Source organism: Larus michahellis, chromosome 3 (genome assembly GCF_964199755.1).
Source record: "Larus michahellis chromosome 3, bLarMic1.1, whole genome shotgun sequence".
Taxonomy (NCBI): domain Eukaryota; kingdom Metazoa; phylum Chordata; class Aves; order Charadriiformes; family Laridae; genus Larus; species Larus michahellis.
The window spans coordinates 30,644,486-30,668,626 of NC_133898.1; the positions used below are offsets into that span (position 1 = coordinate 30,644,486).

A 24,141-nucleotide genomic window follows, 5' to 3' on the forward strand; every position below is an offset into this window, starting at 1 on the left:
GTGGGGCTAGGCAAGTGCTGGGCTCGCTTGTTAGGTAGCCTGGTCCTGGGCAGAGGTTTGCCACGACAGGACCTAGGCCGTGCCCTTACTGTGTTCGCAGCGCCATCACGAGAACTGAACCTGATGAAGGGGTGGCCTTGGGGCAGGATGGCAAGAAGCGGGGGAAGGCGGATGGGAGATCACGGAAGTAGCCTGGAGCAAAGATATGACCAAATGAAAGTTATTAGTCTGTAATTTCAACATAAACTACCACTTCAGCACAAAACTACCACCACAAGAGTAAAGAAACCCATAACTATAAATTAACGGTAACATCATTTAAAGAACTGTCTCATAAATGCTTATTTTTATCTCTGCAATTTGGATTACTATAAGGTAATTCTCCCACATACCCGAGCCCTTAAAACAACCTTAACCCTTCCAGCAGCAGTCGGAAAAAAAAAAATCAACTGGGTCTTCTTTTTTCCCCTATGACTCGTCTTTTAAATTCATTTACCAACAGTGTAGATATTTCTGGTCTTCTAATAGCGTTTCCAGTTATTCTATTTTTTGATACCTAATTTTGGAAACCCAAATGCACTAGTGCAGGGATGGAAGTTCTCTGGTCCATAAAAATTAATTAATTTTGTCAAGAAAGATCAGCTCTAGAGGGAGTGCTAATACAATTTAAACTTCACAGGTCATGACCAAAGTTATGTTTCTGTATTATTTCTTCAGTAACCTTTAATTTTTCAGTGGTTGGCCGATGCACCTGTCAGCAATGATTCACCTCGACTACCCAACCACATGTAAAGTTTTTCTTAAATCCCTATAGCTAGTGAGGAGGCACGTCTATTACCTCGAGTCTGACCATCGCTGGGGAAGGCGTATGCCACGGGTAGCCCATTTCTTTTTACCCACTTCTGAAAGAAGCTGGTACACAGGTACCTACGGTTATTTACACTTACACCGAACTGGCCCTGGATATGAGGCAAGGTGGTGCAGCCTACCTTGTGGTCAAAATTTACCTGTTAAATCCTGATCTTAGCTTAACTTGCTCTCACACAGACCTTTGTCACTCCCGGTGTAAGGAATGAGGAGTTTTTCGAGCATCTGTAAGTGCGTTTGATTCCCCTAATGCTGCCACGTAGTTTCCATCCTGTCATTATCTGTGCTGGGTACTGAGGACACCCCCCCCGTTTCCTCCTGGAGCAGTAGTTTCCAAGGCCAGTGATGCCAGCATGTGGCTGGAGGACTTATGTTGCTAAAGCTTGTGGGAGCTGCCCTGAATGGAGCGGCGCTGAGGCTGCCTTAAAGTCAGGCCTTCACGCTCTTCAGCTCCGTCTCTTGCGCAGTATCTAAAGTATCTGAGTCAAACCTGTTAGATATTTTCTTTTCTTCTCCTCCTCCTGAAAGCCTCTCAGGCTTGGAGCTGCCAGTGCTTGCCCCCTAGGCTGGGGATGCCCAAGCTGAGCTGGTCCAGCAGGATGCTCTGGCGTAGGTGACTCACGCCATGGGATGCTGGGACTCATCTCGTTCTCAGATGCTCTGTCAGGACCTGGGCTTGACACGAGCGCATTTGCTGAAAGTGGAAATGTCAAATAAAATAGTTGTCTTCATCTTTTCTTCCTTCTACATGAGACTAATGGAGGAACCCCTCCACAAGCAGCTATTTGTGAAACTGCTGAAACCAGTTCACGTAACGCCCCTGTGCCTCTGCGTCTGCAGGGGGTCGGCAGAGATGCCCGCTAGAGAGGGTGGGTCTCAGCGGGCCCTTAGTACAAGAAATGAGCTATTGTGGCGCAGATTTCCCCTCATTCCTCAAAGGTGTTATCGGTGTTCTTCACAGGCTTTGTGGCGAGCAGTATTTCAGCTGTCCCTGCCAGATTAAAATATACGCCTCGACTAACAAGTGGCTGTGCGCCCAGAGAGTTATTTTTGCAAAGCAATAACGGGCAGCGCCGCTCAGGAAGGGGGAGGGGAAACTGTAAAGCGCAGGCAGGAGCAGCGCAGGCAGACCAGGCATTGCAATCTCCTCGCTCTTCACAGCTCCTTGAGGAAAATCATGCCAGCGTGCCCGAGGAAGGCAAGCCTCTGCTCAGCAAGTGGGAGCTGCAACCTGCTCAAGGGTCAGCGGTGACGGAGGGTAAATTAAGCCGGTGCGCAAGAGAACAGAGAGGCACTGTGTTGTTGCAACGACTACTAACAAAATTGCTGCAGGTTTTCATAGTTAAGCAGTTTTTCTTCTGACCTGTGGTGAGCTGGTTATTCCAACTAAGCTGCTTTTAGCTCTCAGATGTGAAAGAGATACGTGACCAAAGCCTCACTTGCCCTCTAATCAATGCAGAATTAAAGAAAGAGCCACTTAGCATAATCTTACCATCCCCAGTAATAACAGTGGCTGGGAGGGCTTTGTTAGCCAAGGTGGGGGTTGGGGGAGGACACGTGTGTGCAACAGGCTTGGTTACTCCAGCTTAGTGGTAGCCGTTAAAGCCATGTATTGAGCTACGCTACGCTTGCTAGGCGCTTAGGCGGTTTTTCAGAATGCGCAGCTCAGTTTCAGAGCCATCATCTTTGTTTTGGTCACTGCACATATTTGTGACTTTTAGGGTCTATCAGCCGCTGTGTCAAAACCTCACTTGCCCCCAGACTAGCAGTGCCTCCCTTTCAGTTCAAAATGGCCTTTGGCAATTTCTGTCTTCATCAACTGTTTCCTAGGTCCCTCAAATAGCTTCTCCATGGTGTTTGGCAGTCTCCGTCTCCTCCTCCCTCACCTTTATTTTTCTTTGGTAAGTAGGGCGTCTACTCCAGTCTCCTCCCCCCTCTAGGACCGTTCACTGAGGACTTGCATGGAGGATGCGCTTCTAGCTACCACATAATTTCAATTACATCAGGTGCCACATGATAACAAGAGTCAATTCTCAGGTCAGGCTGAGAAATGTGTCTCCAAGCTGAAGGTGTAGCTGACTACATACATGTAGTGTGCTCCAGGCACAGGCAGAACTCTTAAGAGAACTGTGTATTTGACCAAGCGTGCCCCATGCCTTGCCTCAAGCCGTGCTACTGGTGCTTCTATAAGCAGGACAGCTCAGAAACTTTGTGAGCGGGCTTGTTCTTGAAATGCATGTTTCAACGTCGCAGGAAAAAGAACCCCTGGAAAGACTGAATGTAAAGGAAATCCATTTATTTCTCGTATGATAAATATTTAAACTATAAGAAAAATTGTGCAAGCGTGCTTCATATTTCTGACTGCGGACCAAGATAGCAAGAGTCTGAAGGGAAGCATCGTTTCACTTGCGTACTACTCTCGGTGACCATTCCCAGAAGCGTCACATGCTGAAGTCTCACCTTAACTGATCTACGAAAGCTGTATTTGCTTTTTAACCTCGCACCATGAGGGAATGCACGTTCCATGCAGTGCACTAGAGGGATAAAGGTGACCAGTCTGCATTGCACCCATCCTGCAGGCTTCCAGTGCGTAGTGGTGTTTCGTCATGGCGGTGAAACACTTATTTTTCTTACACCAAACCGTAGCTTTCTAAGACACAGTTCTCAAGCCAACAGTCGGTTTCAGCTTTATTTTTAGAAATAGAAACGGTTACAAAATGATGAAAGATGTATAAAGCACTGAAAAAAAAAATACAAAACAATTTTAGTTTAGAAATAAGCATACTGTAGATGACCTTCAAGGTCATCTCCATATTAGAGTAGGAAGTTTTGCATGCATACAAATTGGAATCTAATCACTTAGCAGCCTCTTGTTTCATGTAATAACAGTAATCGATAAGACTGAAGAACAGACTCATGACTTTTCACTCCAATGCTAATTCCACTTAATTACAAAGTTTGAATTAAGTCTGAGGAAGTTCTTGCCCTTAGCTCAGTTCTACTCCAAAATGGAGGCCAATCTTAGATGCTTTTAGTAAATTCAGAGGCTGAGAGCAATATACTTCTTTGTGGCTGAGAGTATCCCTGCAATCATTGTAAATTAATCAGGAGGGCCATGCTCTGCTCTGACCAGGCAGCATTCAAGGTAAATCTTATTGTCAACAGTCCATGGTATCTTCTAGAAATGACTTCCAAGGGAAATCACTATGTTCTCATGGTGGAAAAAAACCTTCTCTAAACATAAAGGTCTGGAGATTCTGCTTTGAAACAGCAAGAGATGGGCTTAGTCTCTGGAGGGGTAGAGAGCTGAAGCCTCTGCCCTTATTTCTTCAGGAACAAATGAAAGGGAAAAAGAAGGCTGCCATAATTCTGAGCAGCAGAGGCACCAGAAGTGTAGGCACTAAGCTGAAGCCTCTCTCAGGGACCAAATTTCTTGTTGAAGGGGTGAGCTCAGTCAGGCTTGGCTGAAGCTGCAGGAATGACCTCCAAAGAGGCCGAAATGGCTGGTGGGGGAGCACAGAACAAGTTTTGAGAAGAGCTCTTCTGCTTTTGGGTGCAGGAAGCTGCTCTTGGAAGAAACCCTCTCCAGGACTGGTGGCCTTTTGCCAGGTCTGGGGGGAATGTCTAACTTTGCAAAGACTAAAAGTCTTCTGGCTGCTCTTCAATATCAGCTTAAGAAAGAACGGCTTGTGCCAGACGTGAGTAGGGTCTCCCCTTCCCTCAGAAAACAAGCACGTGCTGAAGCACTCCCGCAGCCCTGACGCTTGGCGCTTGCTCTGGGCAACCCCGTCTTTTAGCAAAGATGCTGCTGTAACGGGTCTGGCTGTGGGGAAAGGACATGGAGCTCTGCTTAATTTGGTGCCGCTCTATTGGACCATTCTGTTGTGGTTTTGTTTTTGTTTTAAAGGTCTTAGAATGCTACTCCTAGGGTGTCTTTAACGTCGCAGGAGCTGATTGCCTGGACACCAGAGAATGAAGCTGAGCAGGTTTACCATTCAGCCAGAACCGGGTGATGTCCTTTCGTAACAGAAAAACACTAGAGGCTGACCGAACAGGTCCCTTGAAGGTGGGATTCACCCCATAATAAAGGTAATATTCTATGCGTTAGCTTTAACACAAGGCAGAGAACACTTAAAGCCCAAGGAGCTGTAAGGTCATACCTGATTAAAAAGAAAAGCTGTTCCTTAAGAAAAGACCTGCTTCCCTACACCTGCTTTTTAAAGAAACAAACCCAACAATTCCTAAGACTACAAAAATAAAGGGTGTTGTTTTAAAGGCAAAATTTTAAATGAAGAAATGAAAGAGGAAAAGCAGACTTTGCTACAGTAAGTAGAGAGGTAGCTTAAGGCTGAACTACTGCTGTCACGGAGAATAGCAAAAAATGTTCTAACTTATATCAGAAAGCAATCAAGAGGAACTGATGAGCATCCTGCCCTTCATGGAGTACTGTAAGTGCAGGGCACAGCCCTGTGTGCCCCTGGACAGAAGATGAGGGAGATTGGGCTTTTTGAATTGTGCAAGGCAGGAAAAAATTCCCTCTCCAGTATGTCAAAATAGGCAGTAAAACACTGGAAAAAAACAAGTACAGTCTTCAACATATATAAAATACCTATTCCGAGATGCATGCTTCCAGTGTACATAGAGTCACAGAGATACTGTTTTATAAAAATAACACAATTCAAAATGCTTCATAATTTCTCCCCACCCCCAGCCACAGCCCATCAGTGTTTCTCGTTCAGCTCCTGCGTTCACAATCCAGAATCGACTACACGAGCTTTTGGTTCTAACACATTAACCGAATACTTGTGTCTGGCGCATCCTTCTGCAGATAGGATATCCAGTGTAGAAAAGCCATCAACCTGTCGTAAAAATCATCGTGCTGCGTCGTTCCTAATTCACAGCGTACGTTTGCTCCCATTCGATTCCAACGTGAGAGTAGCAGTACAGGAACCCAAGAACAGTCAGTGTCGCCCATGGCCAGCCTATAAATAGAAAGACAGACAATGCTAGTCATAATAATTAATGACTGCTTTGAGTAGAAATACTCTTGGGATGACCAACTTATGATGCGTCTAATTAATTTTATTAGCAATTCAGTAAGTAGAGCCAACCCACTAAATTTGAAAGGGGAAATCTGGATTGTTTGAGCTTCTGGGATGCCTGACCCGCTGCGGTCCCAGCCTTTTCCATTTTCAGGGAACTGGATCAGGTTTATTCCCGCTCTGCACCTCCAAACTATGCTTGCCGAATTAAAGAGGTCTGCTTCAGTCCTCTCCTTTGTGGTGGGCTTGTCTATTGAGCAGATCCCCAAATGAACCCTGACGCTTTAAGCTGGCCACGGCGCTCTCTAGGCACAAAGGGACGCACAGCCATAGTGCAGGTTATTAAACATCGGAACAAATCCCGTTGCCCGTTCTGCCAGAAGAGTCTGGGGAAACCTCTGATCAGGGCTGGTTTGGATACCCTGCAGCTGGGTGTTAAATTGATATATGTCTACAGCCCTGTAAAAAGCTAATGGGTGTCAGAACACCATTGTGTCCCTGCAGAACAGCCAGCCACATTTGCCTGATGTGTTCCTGTTAGATTGTTTTATTTCTTATTAACTAAAAAGACTAACTCCTCTTATATACAAAACTTTTGCTGGGGAAATGACATGTTTCGTCATTATTTCAAATTCTTTTTAGTGAAAGTCACCATTTCTTCACTTGAACTTTTTACAGCTAAAGCAGTAAGGAGGAGGTCACAAGCCAAAAGGTCTACTGCTCTCCCGTGGAGCTGTAGATCACATGCAAAATAATTATCTGTAGACTTCTGAATGTTTTGCTTTTCTTGATACCTTCCCTGGCACCTCTATTCCCCTTTCTTCATCCTCCTCCTCCCCTCAGAATTCACAAAATTTAAAGTTTATAGGCTGAAGGCCCCAGCATCAGGCCCTCGTGTTCTTCAGTGTGTTTTGTCTGTGGGAAGAGGGCAGGGAGGAAGGTGTTTGAGGGTTTTTTGGTGTCTTTTTTGTTGCCGTTGTTAACATAAGAATTTTGGTTATGTGTAATACTGCTTTTCTGCACGCCGTCCTCAAACTACCAGCAGCTCCTTCTGAAAGAAGGGCTTCGGTGCTCCCTCTTGGGGAAAACTCTGGTCTGAAGGAATCTGCCGGCAGAAATAAGATTCCCCATTGGCCTGGAGAAGGGATGGAGAGAAGAAGTAACCTCTCCACAACATGATGCTTCAGGAAGGACCCTTTCTGAAGGTATGCTTACAAGGTATTTTGCAGGCTGGCTTTCTCCAGGCATCAAGCTGATGCCAGTCTGGAGATTGTTTAATTGTGATAATGTCCAGTTGAGCCTTAATAGCCCGCCCTGAGCAGGGCTTGCTGCCTCGGGCTCAGTCCTGCACTTCTGGGGACCGCACGTGCTGGGACCCTTCCTCTGTGCTCCGAAAGCCTGGGCAGTGTAACAGCGCACCCTGGAACCGGTTCAGAAAAAGTTATTTTTTCCCCCTGTGAACAGCTGTGTGTTTGCTTCACGCGTCTCTAATTGTTCTGGCCTTGTCTTGCGGTGAAAGACAGTCTTGTAACCTGAATGATTTTCATGGAGACATTTACAAATATTAATCACTCACAGCACCCTAAAGCAAAATGATACTTTTTGTGTAATTACTTATTTCATAAAACAAAATTGCTGAGGTATTTCCAAAGGGATTTGTAACAATAAAATAGTCCCTTTTTTTCTTCAGTGAAATTAGGCTACTGTTGATTGGGTTTCACCTTCAATAGCAAGCTAAAGTCCAGCTGTGCTTTGTCTCTGATAAAATTGCACGTCAAAGTATGTCAATAAATGTAATAAAAACATACCTCTTCTGGCAGCAGTATTGTGGTGGCTGCTTTATACAGACAGAGCCAGAAAGTTAAAAAAGGACTGAGTCTAGAATAGCCTGCTTTTTTTTTTTTTTTCTTTTTTTAATGGGCACTTTTGGAAATCTTGCTAGATACATATTTTGCATTTCTAAATACTTTAAAGCTCTGGCACACAGAAAATTTGCCAACAGTAGCCTTTAGTCTGACTTGCTTGTTATCCCCAGCTAATGTATAAGACACCTTGTCAGAATACATAGGTATGCACTGGAAATCTTCCCTAGGTGCCTTAGATTTATAAGATTCCTCCATAGTGCCTACAACCTGGGTTCCTGGGGCCCTCCTGGCACTATAATCAGGCTTGTGGTAATCCTCCTGGAACACAGGGAGTCTTCTCCTGTACACTAACAGGTGTCAGGGGTTGCATTTGGCAGATTACCTCCTCCTGATCTAATTAAGGTGAAAAAGAAGGGGGAAGACAAAGTGACCCACTATGGGCAAAGGAAAAGGGGATTTTTTTTTTTTTTTTTTTTTAATTTAATCTTGCTACAGCTATTCTCAGAGGAGCTGCACAGATCCCGAAGCATTTCTTGCTGCATGGGCAAGAGGCAGCCAGCTCTGAGTGGGGGTGAGAGAGAAGGCACCTCTGCCCTGCTGGCCCTTTCTTGCCACACAGACACCATATGCACGGCTGCTTGGTCTCCGGAAGGTGATGTTGTAGGCAAGGACACATCCAGCAACGCTAATCCAGCAAGGATGCAATTTCAAATTCTGCCTAGCATGTAAATGACCTCTGTGTCATCCTTGTGTGTGACTTCTATAATCAAACAGCAGCACTGCTCTCTTGCAAGATGACTTCACAGGAGCCCCTTCCTTGCTTAGTTTCTCCTTGTAAACCCAAACAACCAAACAGTACTGATGATCTCAGATCCACAGTTCCACAGAAATCACTCTTTTTGCCCTGGGCCAGGGGTGTAAGGTATGTTCTTCCCTCAGGCCTTTTGCTGACTCTCATTCTGCTCCTACATTCAAACACAATTCAAGAGGCTCTTCCTCCTGGTGGCTCCCCAGCTTCACCACATCACCCTAAATTACTCCATCCTTACCTACAGTGTATCATTCTCCAAACTCTCCTTGGAAGCATGCATGCCTGCGTTCTAGATCAGTATCTCTCTACAAAATCATATACAAAAAATGTACTCTTGAAAACAACATTACTGGAGTCAAACCAAGTACTAAGCTATTAGTAAATGACTGAGTTAAGTTTGCCTATTCAAAAACATGTCGCATACCACCTTAAATCTTAACATTTCCTGACTGTATTCAATAATATGATTTTAGGCTTGAAGGGCAAGTTTCATGAGACAACTCTTATTTTCATAATCTTTTTTTGTGGGAAGATGAATTAGTATTCATTAATATATGCTATTTTTAAATCCAAGAACAAATTAATATGCTATTTGCAAATCCAGCGATATTTGTGAGCTCTACCTGCACAAATTTCTTTTAAAACAGCAGGACTTCTCTTTAACAAAGGAACGCTGGCTGAGAAACATTAATGGAATCACGACCAAATTCTCTGCTTATACAGGTATGCTTCTCTGCAAAAATCAGACACAGACTCCTTTATGAAGAGGACTGTGAGGCCCTCTGTGAAGAGGTTAACTCTGTGGTGAGGTAGCAGCAGCGCTTTATCTGTCTATCACACAGCCTCCTCCCAAAGAAGGGAACCCCCGGTATCAATACAGGCTGGGGGATGAAGGGATTGAGAGTGGCCCTGAGGAGAAGGACTTAGGGTTGTTGGTGGAAGAAAAGCTGGACATGAGCCAGCCGCATCCTGGGCTGCATCAAAAGAGCCATGGCCAGCAAGTCAGGGGAGGTGATTCTGTCCCTCTACTCTGCTCTGGAGAGACCCCACCTGGAGTACTGCGTCCAGCTCTGGAGCCCTCAACACAGGAAAGACATGGACTGGTTGGAACGGGTCCAGAGGAGGACCACAAAGATGATCAGAGGGCTGGAGCACCTCTCCTATGAGGACAGGCTCAGAGAGCTGGGATTGTTCAGCCTGGAGAAGAGAAGGCTCTGGGGAGACCTTATAGCAGCCTTTTCAGAACTTAAGGGCAACTTATAAGAAAGATGGGGACAGACTTTTTGGCAGGGCTTGTTGCGATAGGACGAGGGGTAATGGTATTAAACTAAAAGAGGGTAGATTTAGACTAGATAGAAGGAAGACATTTTTTACAACGAGGGTGCTGAAACACTGGAACAGGTTGCCCAAAGATGTCCCATCCCTGGAGACATTCAAGGTCCCGTTGGATGGGGCTTTGAGCAACCTGATCTGTTGAAGATGTCCCTGCTTACCTAGGGGGAGGCGGTCTGTGTGGACTAGGTAACCTTTAAAGGTCCCTTCTAACCCAAACTATTCTATGATTCTAATTGCAACAGGAACAGCTTTTGGAGTTACTCCTTCCTTTAAACGTCCTTTCTCCTCTTCAGGAACACTTCTGGATACTTTGCAAACATCTAGCAAAGGTCATGTTTCTGGCATGCTCTGGATTTTGAAGGGATTGGAGTAAAACTAAGCTTTCAACTTAAAGGTAACAGCCTGGATCACATCTCTCAAAAGACCAGTTATATCCTCATTACCTCAGTTCAAACCATCTGAACCAACATGTAATCATGTATCCATAAGGACGCTCTTTCAAATTTCCTAATCACCTACATTAATGAAAAGGAATCACACCAGCAATGTTTCAGGCATTACCAGGTTTTCACATCATCATGAAAACACTAGGAAACAGCCCTTTGGTCCCTCCAAGCTCTGAGATGTAAAAGAAAGGGACAGTAGTTGCATTTTCCAAAACTGCCTTAGTAGCTTTGGGACCTTAATGATATTTTCAGATGTGTCTTGGCCGCAGAGTCCTCAGAATTCTTCAAGTACAGAGTAGTTATTAAATCAATAGAAGTCAGAAGAAGTCATCTCTTTGAAAAGCTTGACTTCAGGAGCGTACACCTTACTCTGACTTTGATTTGGAAGCACCTAAGTTGCTATAAGACTTAGCACTCAGGAAAATTTATCCTTGAACAAAAGTTCACATGTGACAAGACACTGAAGCAACTCCCCTGTAAAGTGGAACTAAGGAGACACAACTGTGGGGAGGAGGAACAAGCACTGATTTGTCAAGCAGAAAAAAAAGACAAAGCAAACCGGCATTTGAGGCCAAGACCTCTCTTACCTACAATTACTAACATCCTTACAACATCAGTAAAATTGCCACATTTTCAGGAAAAATAACACATGCAAAACTAAAGATCCGTTGAAAGAAACCTATTATCTAGCCCAACATTTGAAGCAGAGGATAAACTCTGAATTTTTTAATTTTAATTTCAGGTCTGTTTGTCACTTCCAGGTGGACCCTCTGCTGACCATGCTATAGCAGGGCATGCCCAACAGCACGTATGACAAACAGCGTGCAGTCTGATACCCTATTACTCTTTATGTATTTGGAAAAGGAAACCCTATATATTTTCAGCTGTGTCAGCATTCAGCATCCACATGTGGGACTGGATAACTTCAAAGCACATTAGAGGTGATATAATTGGTTTATACAAAATTGCTCCATGCGTCGTGCATCAAGTTTTCCAGCTGCTCCGTACACAGACATGACACACGCAGCCCTACTTAATGCAGTTTCTGGGTAGCACTGCGTTCTGCAGCATGTGCTGTATTTGCACAGCTGAACAGAAACTAACATTTATTTTACTATCTTTTCACAGATACTCTTCTTCCAATAGACCAAGCTCAGCGTTTCAATGAAGGGAGAAATGGAAGGGACCTCTCTTTTTCTCCTGGAGTTCATTCCTCTTCCCCCCGCCTGCCCCTTCAGTTTCTAATCAAATTCTGCCATGGCTTCAGATTGCTGGACTCACTCTTAGCAAGCTCTGGAGTGGTTTATTAGTGGCTGGCAGCTTTGCCCTGAGCACTTCTGTGTTATAGCTCATCCTAAGAACAAAATTTAGAGATGGGAAGATGCAAGCAGAGCTGGTAGGAAGCTGGGAAAAAACTCTCATATATGTTGAATTATATCCTCTCTGCAATAAAGTAAACTTACTGCAGTATCCTGTAGGGCCAAAAAGCAGAGAAGAATAATCACGTAAAATATTAAATGAAGACATGTAATTTCCCTTTTGCATGGCTGCAGCATATCTAAATTATTTGCTATACTGTAGGTACAGCAACATATTAGATTGACAGGAAATTTATTAATGTATCTAAATCACCGAGCTGTGCCCTATCCCAATCACATCTGCCCCATCTCCACTGATCTCTGTATGCTCTGCTTGAGCTGACCAGATTTGGCAGTGATCTAAACCTAATTTAGAGATTTTTTTTCCCCCAGTTTATCCTCCCATTGCTCTGCAAGCTCCGTACCACCTAGAGAATTTGACTAGAAATGCAGTTTTTCACCAGTCTGTATTTTCTTGAGCAGTGCTAGTAAAGGACTTTTTTCTGTGTGCATCAAGTGCTGTACAAAAAGCTTTGGTCAGGGAAGCTGTCTTCTCATTACTTAAATTCTTCCTAATCTCCTGATGCTGGTCGTCAAATTTTTTTCTGTTTCTTTTTTTTTTGAATAATCCATATTTGACGATAGGCCCTTAAAAATATAAGTGTGTGCATCACTCGCTGTAGCTGCTCCTCTTAAAATCCAGCAGAATATTTAATACTTGAAATCTTAGCCTAAAGGCTAATTAAGGGTCCCAGTTTCTGGGTTTAAAATGTAAAATGAAGAGTCTACTGATTTGTATTATTCAAATGCTTAAATTCAACTGTGGTGCTTTTCTAAACTAGTGACTAACTTAGGCATTGCTGTCTGAGAACGGCCTGTATCCTTGTGTAGGAGCTTTTACTAATAAGTATTTTATTTTTGCATCCTTCCAGTTCAGCCACTGATACATAAACTTTTGCCGCTAACAAAAGGCCTGGAAAAAAGAGCTGATGGCAGAGAATTTCCCTTCCATTTAACTGTCTTCTTGGCTGTTGTGTGGGAGCACTCAAAACAGGGATATCAAATCACCTCTAGCGGTTCATTCCGGGGTAACTGCAAGGATGGTAAGGCAAGACGCTGTACAGAGAAGATAATGAATTCAGTTGCAGAAGAATACATAGGGCAAGCGAAGCCCAAACTGAGGGATGACACGTTTGTTTATGCTGTTACTTTCAGCCTCCACATTGCACACGTTGCGAAGGATAAGCAATAGATTCTGCCAGCAAACGCACAGCCCTCGAAGTCCCAGCTGGGCATCTCCATCCTCCCACCCCATGTAAAACAGCACACAGATGCACATGTTCGAGATGCCGCCTCATCCTGTTGTTAGTCCCCAGCAAACAGCTCCCACATCCTTCCCCTCCATCCACTGCCTAGCCTGGGAGCAGAGCAGCAGAGCGGCTCAGCCAAGGGGAACCGGCCTGGGAGACTCCAGGCTGACCTTACTTATTGCTACAGAATTCCAGGTGTTGAAGATAGTTAAGCTTCAAGTGTAGGTAAGGTCCAAATGTTCAGAAAAAAGTATTAGTGTACAATAGGAGGATTCCTATTGTAGGAAAATAGGAATATTTCAAAGGAAAACCAGGGAAATGCTGTAAGGATAACTCAAAAGCTGTACCACACAGCATCTGGAAACAAGACTGAAAAGGACAAAATCCCTAGCTGCCAGGTCTAGACCTGAACCTCAGCCAGGTATGCTGGCAGTAACCGCAAAAGCTTCCCCTTCGGTAGACACGAAGTAGTTTCTAGCTAAAGACATTAATAAATGTATAACATAGTAGTCTACTTCTCTGAATTTTAAATTATACCATCCTGGAAAACGCTTACATCTGTGGCTTTCGAGGAGTCCTTATCACTGCTGAGAAAAACTGAAAATGGATAGATAACAGCTCTAGGTGAACCTGATTTGGCGCGTGGTTAGACTAGATGATCTCCAGAGGTCCTTTCCAACCCCTATCATTCTGTGATTCTGTGATCTGCAATGCAGGATGACCAAAACTCACCCATATCAGCATTACTGAGAGCAGAAAGCAGTAGCCAGTGCTTGCATAATGCAAACAGGTTTTATTTGGCAGATAAGGGTCACAAAAGTTGTGGCTTTTCTGTGTTCTTACCGTGAGTGGACCCATGCTTTACCATAATTAAAATAATTTTACTTTTATGCTTGACGGCACTAAAGAAAGCTGGTGCTGACAAGGACTTTCTTAAACAACAAGAAATCAGTTCAACCTACGTCAGGGCTAAGGGTGCCAAACAGACTTTCTCCTATGAATTAGATAAGCTGCAAATAAACAATTTCATAGGTAGAGCTCAAAAGACGGGCCTACCCTATAGCTTTTATAAAGCACTCCTCGACACAATTCAGTGATGATGCCAAAACTATTGGCATTGCATTAAGTATGTACGTGAAAGAAAAAATAACCTGCCGTCTTATTTACAAATGCTGGTAAATGGTCCGTGGATGCAGGTATCCATACAGGAGATGCCTACCTGCGTGCATTTTCCATTTTGTCTTTGGAGCCAGAACCTCATTTAATGCTCCCTACCCATGACACTAGCAGCTCTCCAGATGCTGCACAATGTAGATCAGAAGCATTATTTTCCCTGCACACATCACATGATATCAGCAGGCTGATGCTGATAACTTCACTCATAGGAATTACGCCTTGTGCTTTATGTTTTGAAATAAAGCTTCACCCTTTACTAGTTTTTCCAGCAGAGCTAGTCAGTGGAAAAAAGCCTGAGATTTTAGGCAGTAATCTTGGTTTCGTGCATGTCAAGTTGACTCTGGAGTAATTCAACTAAAATCAAAAGAACCATATTCGTGCTACTGCTGAATCTGAATTAACAGTAAGGAAGACCACTTAAAACTGCCCGGCAGAGTCTTTCTTCCACAACTGCTAATAGGAAAGGAAGAGAAAACCAAACAAACAGCTTCAGTTTTCAGATTAAGAAGGGGTGAATCCGTACATCAGAAGTGACCTTCCTTCTCCTCCCAGGTCTTTAGTTGAGAGCTACACACAGCTAATGTGAAATCAAAGCCCACAAATTATGAAATCTCAATGTTTGTTCTTTTATTTTTAGAATAGAGACAAAAGCTTTTGAAAGCATTATTGTAAATAAAGATGCATCTTCACCCGGAAGCAAGGCAAAAGAGCTACTGCTTCAGAGTGTTGTGCAAAGAAAACACTTTAGAGTAATATATCTGGCTTGGCACGCAGAAGGACAGCACTATCCTTATCATTAAATGTCTACTCAGGTATTCCCAGCACAACCTCCCCTTAAATACGGTGTGAACAATTACGGAAAGATAACACTTGCAAAGATTTTAGGGCATTTTCCACTTCTAATAATTTGCTGAGAGCATTCTAGATGCCAATCAAAGCATCAGAGCCACAAGCCTCCTTTCGTTGCAGTTGCAAGATGAAACAGGAGAACACAGAGCAAACTCCTCAGAAGAATATCAACCTCCCAAAGGCAGAGCTGGGAACGTGCTGCTGCCGCCTGGCAGGATCCTGAGGTGAGCATCTGTCTCTTAGTGAGCAGAGAGATACCCATACTATATACAGAAAGACATACTGAGCAGAAGGGTGAATTAACTTTCCCTCCACTAGAGCTTGAATTTCAGGGAAGATTTCTGTACCAACCTAACTGGGATTCTTGGATTTAGGTTTTATGTCAGCCTTTTTGCATACAACAAAACTCTTTCCGTAGCCCTTCAATGCTTGGGAGCTCTTGAGAAATCAAGGCTATATATTCTCGAAAGCAGAGGATTTTAACCAGGGATTCAGACAGGTATCATCAATCACCAGCAAGCAAACATTTGGGTTAAAAGGTGAAGTAATAATTTATTTCCCCAACCCAATTTCTGGCTAAGGTAGCCTAAATGGTCGTGAATATAAGATGCTTAAATGACCGTAAAATAATTAATTTTTAAATGTGAAGAATTATTTAAGGATGAATTATGCACAGCCCCCTTCCTACCTGCAACACACCTCTTAATCTACAATTTTTCCTTGTCATCATCCACTTATACGTTCCCAGGCCGTTGCAGCAATGCTATGGCACTGCCTTGTCCCTTCACAGTGTTAAGAATAAGAAAAAAAGCAGACAGCATGACAAATTTAACAACTATTTACAACCAGCTACGCTAGCAATAAACAAACTGCAACTTCTCATCACAGAGCTCTCATACCTGAAATGCTCCGTGTAATGAAAATTGTATTACCTGTTAGAGCTTAATGCAGTAAGAGAAGGGCTGAGAGCGCATCGGTAATTTACAGGAACAGTGCACTTGGGATAACTGCTGTATCAGTGTAAAGCTGTGACTACAAGCGAGGCCACTGAACTGAGTTCTCACTTAACAGAAATCCAAACATCTTGAGGGAAGGAAGTGCATAGATAAGGTAACCGGGCAATCTTGCAATCGCTTACCGAGCCGTAGCAATCGATTGAGGACTAAGGCATTTTTAATGCTGCTGGTCTCAGGCTGTATGCAGTTACTCCCCTTCCGCTTGTGTCTTGTTTTCACAGTGTCACCAAAGGGCTGATGCGGAGTTAAGGCCGGCAGCCCTGGAAGGACAGTGGTGCCTGAAGGTGGCCATCAGCCAACAGAAAACACTGACAACAAACAACCTCCATCACGCTGGTAGCGTATCACACGAAATATAACTGTTGCATGCAAGTCATCTGTAGGAAAAGGGCCATACGGGGTTGACCTTGGTTGAACCGTTTGTGATAAAACCATTGTTTCACTTCTCACCCGCGCAAGCTAACCTGACCCTGCTGCAGCCCACAGAGTCACAGCAACTAAACAGAAAAATTATCAGTAAAATAGTTCATTTACAGATCGCTTGCGGGTAAGATTAAATTTCATGTTTTATGGAAAATTTTAAAAAGAGTTTGTGTTAGTCCACGATCAAGACCATTCGAAACAAAGAAAAAGAATAACTTAAAATTACTTGAAAGATACCAGTATTTAATTGACTTCAAGGTCAAAATTAGACAATTTACTTGTATAGGCTCAGAAAACCCATTCTGGATTTGAAGAGTACATGCAGTGAGCTTGGGGAGGAAATACCTTTTCCCCTGCTTTCTGTGTGAATTGGAAGTGTGCTCTCTGCGACACAGAGCCCAGAGAGCACCCGGAAACACAGGTCCTCCTCTCCGAGCTGTGTAAGCTTGGAGCTCATCTGTAGCAAACACTTTATCACTCACGTCAGAAAACACGGATTAGAAATACCCAGGCAGCCACATCAACATGCAAAATCTGCCAGCACTGACAAGTACAGGGAGCTTGTTTCCTGAGCCCTGTTCTGCTTTCCTGGGATCTGGTCCCAGCCCAGGAAGCGGCCACCCGAGGGGAGGAATTGTCACCAGCACGAATCTGAGCAAGTTCGTTACCTACCGCTGCGGTAACCCAGAGCAAAATGATTCTCAGTCAGAGAAGTCAGCCCGAGCCCCTTCACCTCTACACTGAGGGTAAGAACACTTCTTTGCCCTGTAGCTGGCTCAGAGGAAGGCCCATGGAAAGATTTACATGTTGTTATAATAGCCTAGCTGCTCCCCTTGCTTTCCTGCTTTAAGAAAGCTTCCTGAACAGGCGCTGAATGGGATCACTCACTATGTTCCTTTCATGTAAGATGACTGCAGTGGAGCAAAGCACATACAGGAACAATCCTGCAACTGCAAAAACATTTTCTAAAAAAAATCCTTTTTTTTTTTTTTTTTTAAGTATCTTTAGCAGAAGAAAAATACCCCTCACAACCACCATCTCATTTACATTACATCAAACTATAACCAAGTAAAACAGTATTACTATGCCTCACCAGAAAGTTAGTGTCTACATTTAAATTGTCTTACTTAACAAAGTGCAGCTTAGTACAATGAGATACAATCTTTCCATGTCATCATTCCGTAGATGTCATCTACCTTGACCTTAGCAAGGCTTTTGACACTGTCTCCCATAACATCCTCATTAGGAAGCTGAGGAAGTATGGGCTAGATGAGGTGACAGTGAGGTGGATCGAGAGCTGGCTGAGTGACAGAACTCAGAGGGTTGTGATCAGCGGCACAGAGTCCAGCTGGATGCCTGTAACCAGTGGTGTCCCTCAGGGGTCAATACTTGGTCTAATTTTGTTCAATATATTCATTAATGACCTAGATGAGGGGACAGAGTGCATCCTCAGCAAGTTTGCTGATGATACCAAGCTGGGAGGGGTGGCCGACACTCCAGAGGGCCGTGCTGCCATCCAGCGTGACCTGGACAGGCTGGAGAGCTGGGCAGAGAAGAACCTAATGAGGTTTCAACAAAAGCAAGTGTAGGGTCCTGCACCTGGGAAGGAAGAATGCCAAGCACCAGTATAGGTTAGGGGCAGACATGCTGGGAAGCAGCTCTGAGGAGAAGGACCTGGGGGTCCTGGTAGACAGTAAATTATCCATGAGCCAGCAGTGTGCCCTTGTCGCCAAGAAGGCCAATGGCATCCTGGGCTGCATAGGAAAGACTGTGGCCAGTAGGTCGAGGGAGGTCATTCTCCCCCTCTACTCTGCACTGGTGAGGCCACAACTGGAGTACTGTGTCCAGTTTTGGGCTCCCCAGTTCAAGAGGGACAGGGAACTACTGGAGCGAGTCCAGCGAAGGGCAACCAAGATGATTATGGGACTGGAGCATCTCCCTTATGAGGAAAGGCTGAAAGAGCTGGGACTCTTTAGCCCGGAGAAGAGAAGGTTGAGGGGGGACCTGATTAATGTTTACAAGTACCTAAAGGGTGGGTTTAAGGAGGATGGAGCCAGGCTCTTTTCAATGGTTCCCAGCGACAGGACAAGGGGCAATGGGCACAAGCTAGAACATAGGAAGTTCCGTTCAAATACACGGAAAAACTTCTTTACGGTGAGGATGAAAGAGCACTGGAACAGGCTGCCCAGGGAGGTTGTGGAGTCCCCTTCTCTGGAGATCTTCAAGACCCGCCTGGATGCAGCCCTGAGGGATGTGCTTTAGGCAATCCTGCTCTAGCAGGGGAGTTGGACTAGATGATCTCTAGAGGTCCCTTCCAACTCTGAAGATTCCGTGATTCCGTGATTCCATGTGCTTCCCTGGCCCACTGCAATTAGCAAGGAGCATGATCTGATGCATGGCTGTTATACCCCCTGTCCCACCAGAGCTCTGCTATTCAATGTAATAAAAGCAGCGCTGCAAACCTTTAACAAGACTGCTGATAGTGCTAACGTACACATCTTGCTCAAAACCAACACACACATACAGCTCTCTGGAGGAAACTGGTGACCCATTTACATACGTCAACTCCGTAATGTTCAACTAGTTTCTTGTCTCCTTGCCCCGGTGTGCCATGAAGTGGCACTTCAGTGATTCACAGCCGTGATCGTGTTTGCTATTGATGTAAGGCAGGAACAGATTAGCTGAAGCTGTACAACCCTGGACTGGGCAACAAAGTGTGAGCCCCAAGGGCAGTCAGGGGTGGATTTGCCCTCTCCAGAAGATGGCTGGGCCCTATGTGGATGTCAGGGACATGAAGGCAACAGCAGGCTCTCGTTGCCCTGCCCAGACTTAGCCTCCACACTGCCTCCATATTTATAAAAGTATATTGTTCATGCCTATACTGTATGCACACTGTGACTTCCCAGCCCCACCTTGGCCCTGCCTCATCACCACCACCTTGCCCAGCCCTGGCTGGCCCCTTGGCCAACCCTGGTTGACTCCACTGGAGTGTCTCTGCCCCTTGCTGAGGCACGTTGGTGAGCGCAGGGTCCTGCCGGCATTGCTGCCTCCCTGCTCCCCCTTCCTGGTGGAGCAGCCTCAACGGCAGAGACCAGGCTTCAACCCCAGCCACCGTGGGATTTCTCCTAGTGCTAATTTCACATCTCACGGGAGAGAAATATAATGAGAACTGGCTACAAAGCAGTCATTTCCATTTGTAAATGGGATAGCACAAAGGAAGAAATGAGAACAAATTTCCATATGTACAGTCCCTGCTAAACAATCATCTCTGCAAACCTCTCCAGAGCATGCGTGGTGCAATGCTGCCTTTCTTCATGGGGTCAGCTGCACAACTAGAATAATTAATTAATCTAGGCACCATCACATCAGCTCAGAGGATCAGAGCTGGATCTGATTTGTATTATTTGAGATCACAGTTCATGCGCAATGGTGTGACTGCACAGATTAGTCAGATTAAATATAATTTGGTTCTAATTAATGAATGCTGCATCTCAAGCAGGCCAGACCACGTTCAAACATCTTTGTTTACAATCACTGCACGTCAAAACAGCACTTTCTCATCTCCCCATTTTGAAACTAAAACACCAAGGTGGAGAAGTAACCCGCCTGAAGAAGAGAACACGGTGGCTAGAGAGGACTGGCTGGGCTCGAGCAAAGCCGATGTTGACGCAGGATGGAGTGCTGGGCTTGCAGAGCAGCTCAAAGCCCGGCCATGTGGGCCCACAAGCCCAGGGATGCAGCGTGCCCTGGGAAGAGCAAGACATGGGGAACAGCTCTACAGATGATAGATCAAAGGTCCTCTTTGTCTGTTAGCATCATTCCTCATGTCACCGTTATGGTGAATAAATGATCCAATAGTAATTGGGCTATGCAGCTAATGTTTTCAGCATGGCTTAAGAAACATGAACATGGTTTATTTTAAAACCTAAGGTGAACAAAATATCTTATTAGGTCTGATACACTTAGATGGGTGTGTTAAGATGGGAGAAGGAAAGCTAGCTATGGAAAACAAGCTACCAAGAAAGGTAGCCGTGATTTTGTAGGGGATGCAGTAAAAAGGTGCATGGGATTAACTGGACTGTGAGTGGCTTCATTTTAGTTAGGATTGCCAAAGCTAAAGGTTGGCAACCCTTGGTATGTTGGTGAAAATGTATTGCCAAATGAAGATATCAAGGCGTCCATCATTTCCACTGATTAGCTGGAGAAGATCCAAAAGATTGACATTTTTGGATGACGGAGAGATGGGGAATATGGCTCTCCCTGCTCAAATACACTATTTTTCTTCTGAAGGCAGTATTCCTCCTGATCTTGACAAGGAGATTAATGCCAATTTCTTTGGCAATAATTAGGATACCTAATAGAGAGGATAGAGGGTTCATCTTCTCCCCTTCCACTTTATTTTCAATTGGATCTTGTACTGGATCTACATGAATTATTACTAAAAATCAGTTCCTCATGCTGAGCTACAGATTCAATGGATGCAATGGAAAAGCTTCTCAAAATTTATGCACAGTCACTTAATGCAGCTGATTTTTGCCCAGGAAAATGGAGAATAAGATAATAGTATCTACTTATTTTATTCATTCTTAACTCTACTTGGGAATCTTGAAGGCACAATCTGACTGTCCAGCCATCATGTATTGCCTTACTCATTTCTTTCAACAAATCTTTTGAATGGATACTGGCACACCAAGTATAGATTTTCAAAGTCCTTCTTTTTGGATCAAGTTTTCTGACACAAATGTCAGCATCCTTCATGTCTGCACACACTGTATTCATCATATATGCCAAGGCTGCTCAGATGATCCTCCATTTCCCCTTTGAAGAATTATTTTGCATTGGCATTTGTCTCAGTGTTCACTTTACTGCAGAACTGCAAGATAACTATGGATAAAAGACCTTCCTCTGTCCTTTGGTGTTTCAGTGAGTACTGGACTCAAGTGAATAGCTCAGCTGCAGTCAAAGCTTGTCGTAAAAAAGAAGCCTGATTAAACAAGAGAAATGTACCATTTGGCAGAATCCTTCAGCCATTCATAAAAGGAAAAGTCAAACATAATACTTAATGTTTTGATCAGAAACTCTGCTTAAGTCTTTGACTTGCATCCTTGATGACCTTTAAATTGCATTTGAATACATTTCAATTACCAAGGCAGGAAAATTACCCTGGCAGATGGACCAAGGTCATTACCAATTTACTAACATCTCTACCTTCCCTTTTGCTGAAGGCCTTGTATCTTCTATGGCTTTAGAATAATAAATTATTTTTTATTCTTCAGAGAGTGATGTAGCTTAATTTGTTTTAAATCCTAACCCAAACTGCAACAGATGTTATAATTGTTGAGTGAAGTACTTCAGAGGCTGTGGCACATCTCCATTTTCATTTGCTATTGGAGGCCTCAAAACAGAATAAAAGTACAGAGAAGGACAGAAGCAGAAGGGTGACTCAAATGTGCTGGCATCACTCCAGACAAAGACTCTGAAAAAGTACAGATCAAAGGGTTAAAGTGATCAAGTGAATCTCCAGTAAGAAGGAAGACATGCCAGAGGTAGACTGAGAAATGAACTAGGGAAACAGGGACAGAGGAAAGATAGGAAGCAAGAGTCAAACTCACAGATTTGAACAAACTAAATTTTCACTAAAAAAGAAGCCATAAGAGGATCTTCAACTCACCAATACTGATCTAACAGTCCAGTTAGAAAATGGGCAAAGAATGGGCACTACACACTACATTAAACAACAAATGGTCTCAGTCAAGTATGTTATGAGAGAGCATGAGAAAATACATTCAAATACTCTTATTAAACAATACTTGTTTTTTAGAAAAGGAGACAGGAAAAAAGACTTGATAACAGTATTTTTTTTTTTTTCAAATCTTAGGTGGTTATTCCTAGTCTTACAAGTAAAAGCAAACAAAGCTTGTATGTCAACATAAGCTTCCCCCACTGCTCATGAGTGTGCCTCAGCAGGGACACTAGCTAGCTCCACTCGCCTTGTGTCTTTGGTGCATACGTGCATCCCATACGTGCAGAACGGTTACTGAAGGTCATTTGGCACCCCCAAAAGACGCCCTCCAAAATGATATATTTGTAAATTGCAGCTACTACTAATTAGAGTGGCCTTTACCTGGTAAAAATGGGTCCAGTCTTTTGAGCCTTCTTTCAGAGCTCATTATGCCAATTTTGTTTCAAATTAAAGACTTAAGTTAGTCTACGGTGAAGAGCTATAGGCTTGGTACAGGTTGACCACCAACTTAAATTATAGCTGTGATCTAGTGCAGAAAAATTTTATTGTCTTCCCTCTCGGAGATATAAGTGGACTTAATCTTGTATCTCAATCAAGCTTAACAGAACACTAAACACAAGTGCTGTCAGTAGCCAACTTCTTTAATGAAGGCAGCAGTACATAAAGCTGAACTGAATTATTAATGAAATTACTCTGGCAGAACTCACATGATGGTAGAAACACTCTGTAAAAAGTGTTGAGTAAATGTTAACAATTTCTGAAGAAATAACCACTATCTTTGATTAATGGAGATCTAGTGAGATTATACATTAATTTTGAACCATCTATCAATTGTCATGGAAGCAATTTGTGTCATCTTGCAAACCCAGTACAAATTTGGCAAAGTACTACATGTAATACAGGGTCTCGATGTAATTAACTTCAGCAACTAAAATGCTCGTAAAGTGTGTGTCCTCAGCTAAGCACGGCACTGCTACAGTCTCAAGTTTCAAGAGAACTGATGGGCGGCACTTACAACTGATTGTAACGGAAGTACAGGAAGGTTAGCGTAGGCAGACCTTTACAGTTGTTTTATATAGTACTGTGCCTGCACTGAAATGAAATTATAGATATTTAATGTAACACCACAGAGAGTGTGAAGATACAGAAAGTACGAAGCGTAAGGCAAGACAAAAAAGAAATCAACCAACCCTTATTTTTTCACAATCACGTGGAATATTCAGCATTTTAAAATGTGACATCTAGGTATGTGGTGGGGTTTCTTGTTTGTTTTTTCACTTTGTTACTGGCCACCCTCGTAGCAGCGCTGGCACACCACGTTATAGCAACAATATCTATTGCATTTGCTGGGGTCCAATATAAGGACCAGATTCCCAAAGGGAAACATGCTTCGCCCCAGGAAGCTTTTGCTGGAGGCTCGCACTGAAGCTGCCCGCAATGCTGGGCTCAGCTCTCTGCCTCCTTTGGAAACCGCTCCATGGCTCAGTTAGAGAGCCACTATAAAAACCCCCAGGATTTTCTGTATCTCTGTGGCTTGCACGCTCCCCTGTAGCACAGTGGAAGAGAGAGGTCTCCTCCCTGCTCCGCAGGCTACATTTTGTTTCTATCCAGTAACTGTTTAAAGTAAATCTGACTTTCCAGTATGGCCCAACTGGCAGAAACTGATGCAAACACATCCTACAGGTGCTTCCAGCTTGGCTTTAGCGTTCCCTAGGAGGCATCAGAAGCCCAGATTATGCAGAGGACATCTCACTACTCCACTTTACCTGGGCAGTAAAGGTGAGGGCAGATTTTCAGAGGGAGAAATAAACCCACAAATAAAGACAAAAGCATCATAAAGAATTCCTAACCTATGCATGACACACACATACACCAACACAGACAATCCTGCAGTAAAAAA

At 43.8% G+C, this 24,141-nt stretch overlaps 1 protein-coding gene across 4 annotated transcripts in view; it reads right to left on the minus strand.

Annotated features, from left to right (window-relative positions):
• Nucleotides 1-3,542: 3,542 nt before the first annotated feature.
• The window catches only part of HHAT (hedgehog acyltransferase), a 159,179-nt gene continuing 138,580 nt past the window's right edge, over nucleotides 3,543-24,141 (minus strand). For 2 of the 4 annotated variants that reach the window (XM_074579517.1, XM_074579514.1), the window contains 2 exons: nucleotides 5,727-5,849; nucleotides 3,543-3,606 (listed from right to left, as the gene is read on the minus strand). In XM_074579517.1, the coding sequence (XP_074435618.1) occupies nucleotides 5,758-5,849 (92 nt within the window). In that variant the 3' untranslated portion in view covers nucleotides 3,543-3,606; nucleotides 5,727-5,757. Of the gene's footprint in view, nucleotides 5,850-24,141 lie in introns of all 4 variants that reach the window. The other 2 variants (XM_074579515.1, XM_074579513.1) reach the window with 1 other exon arrangement.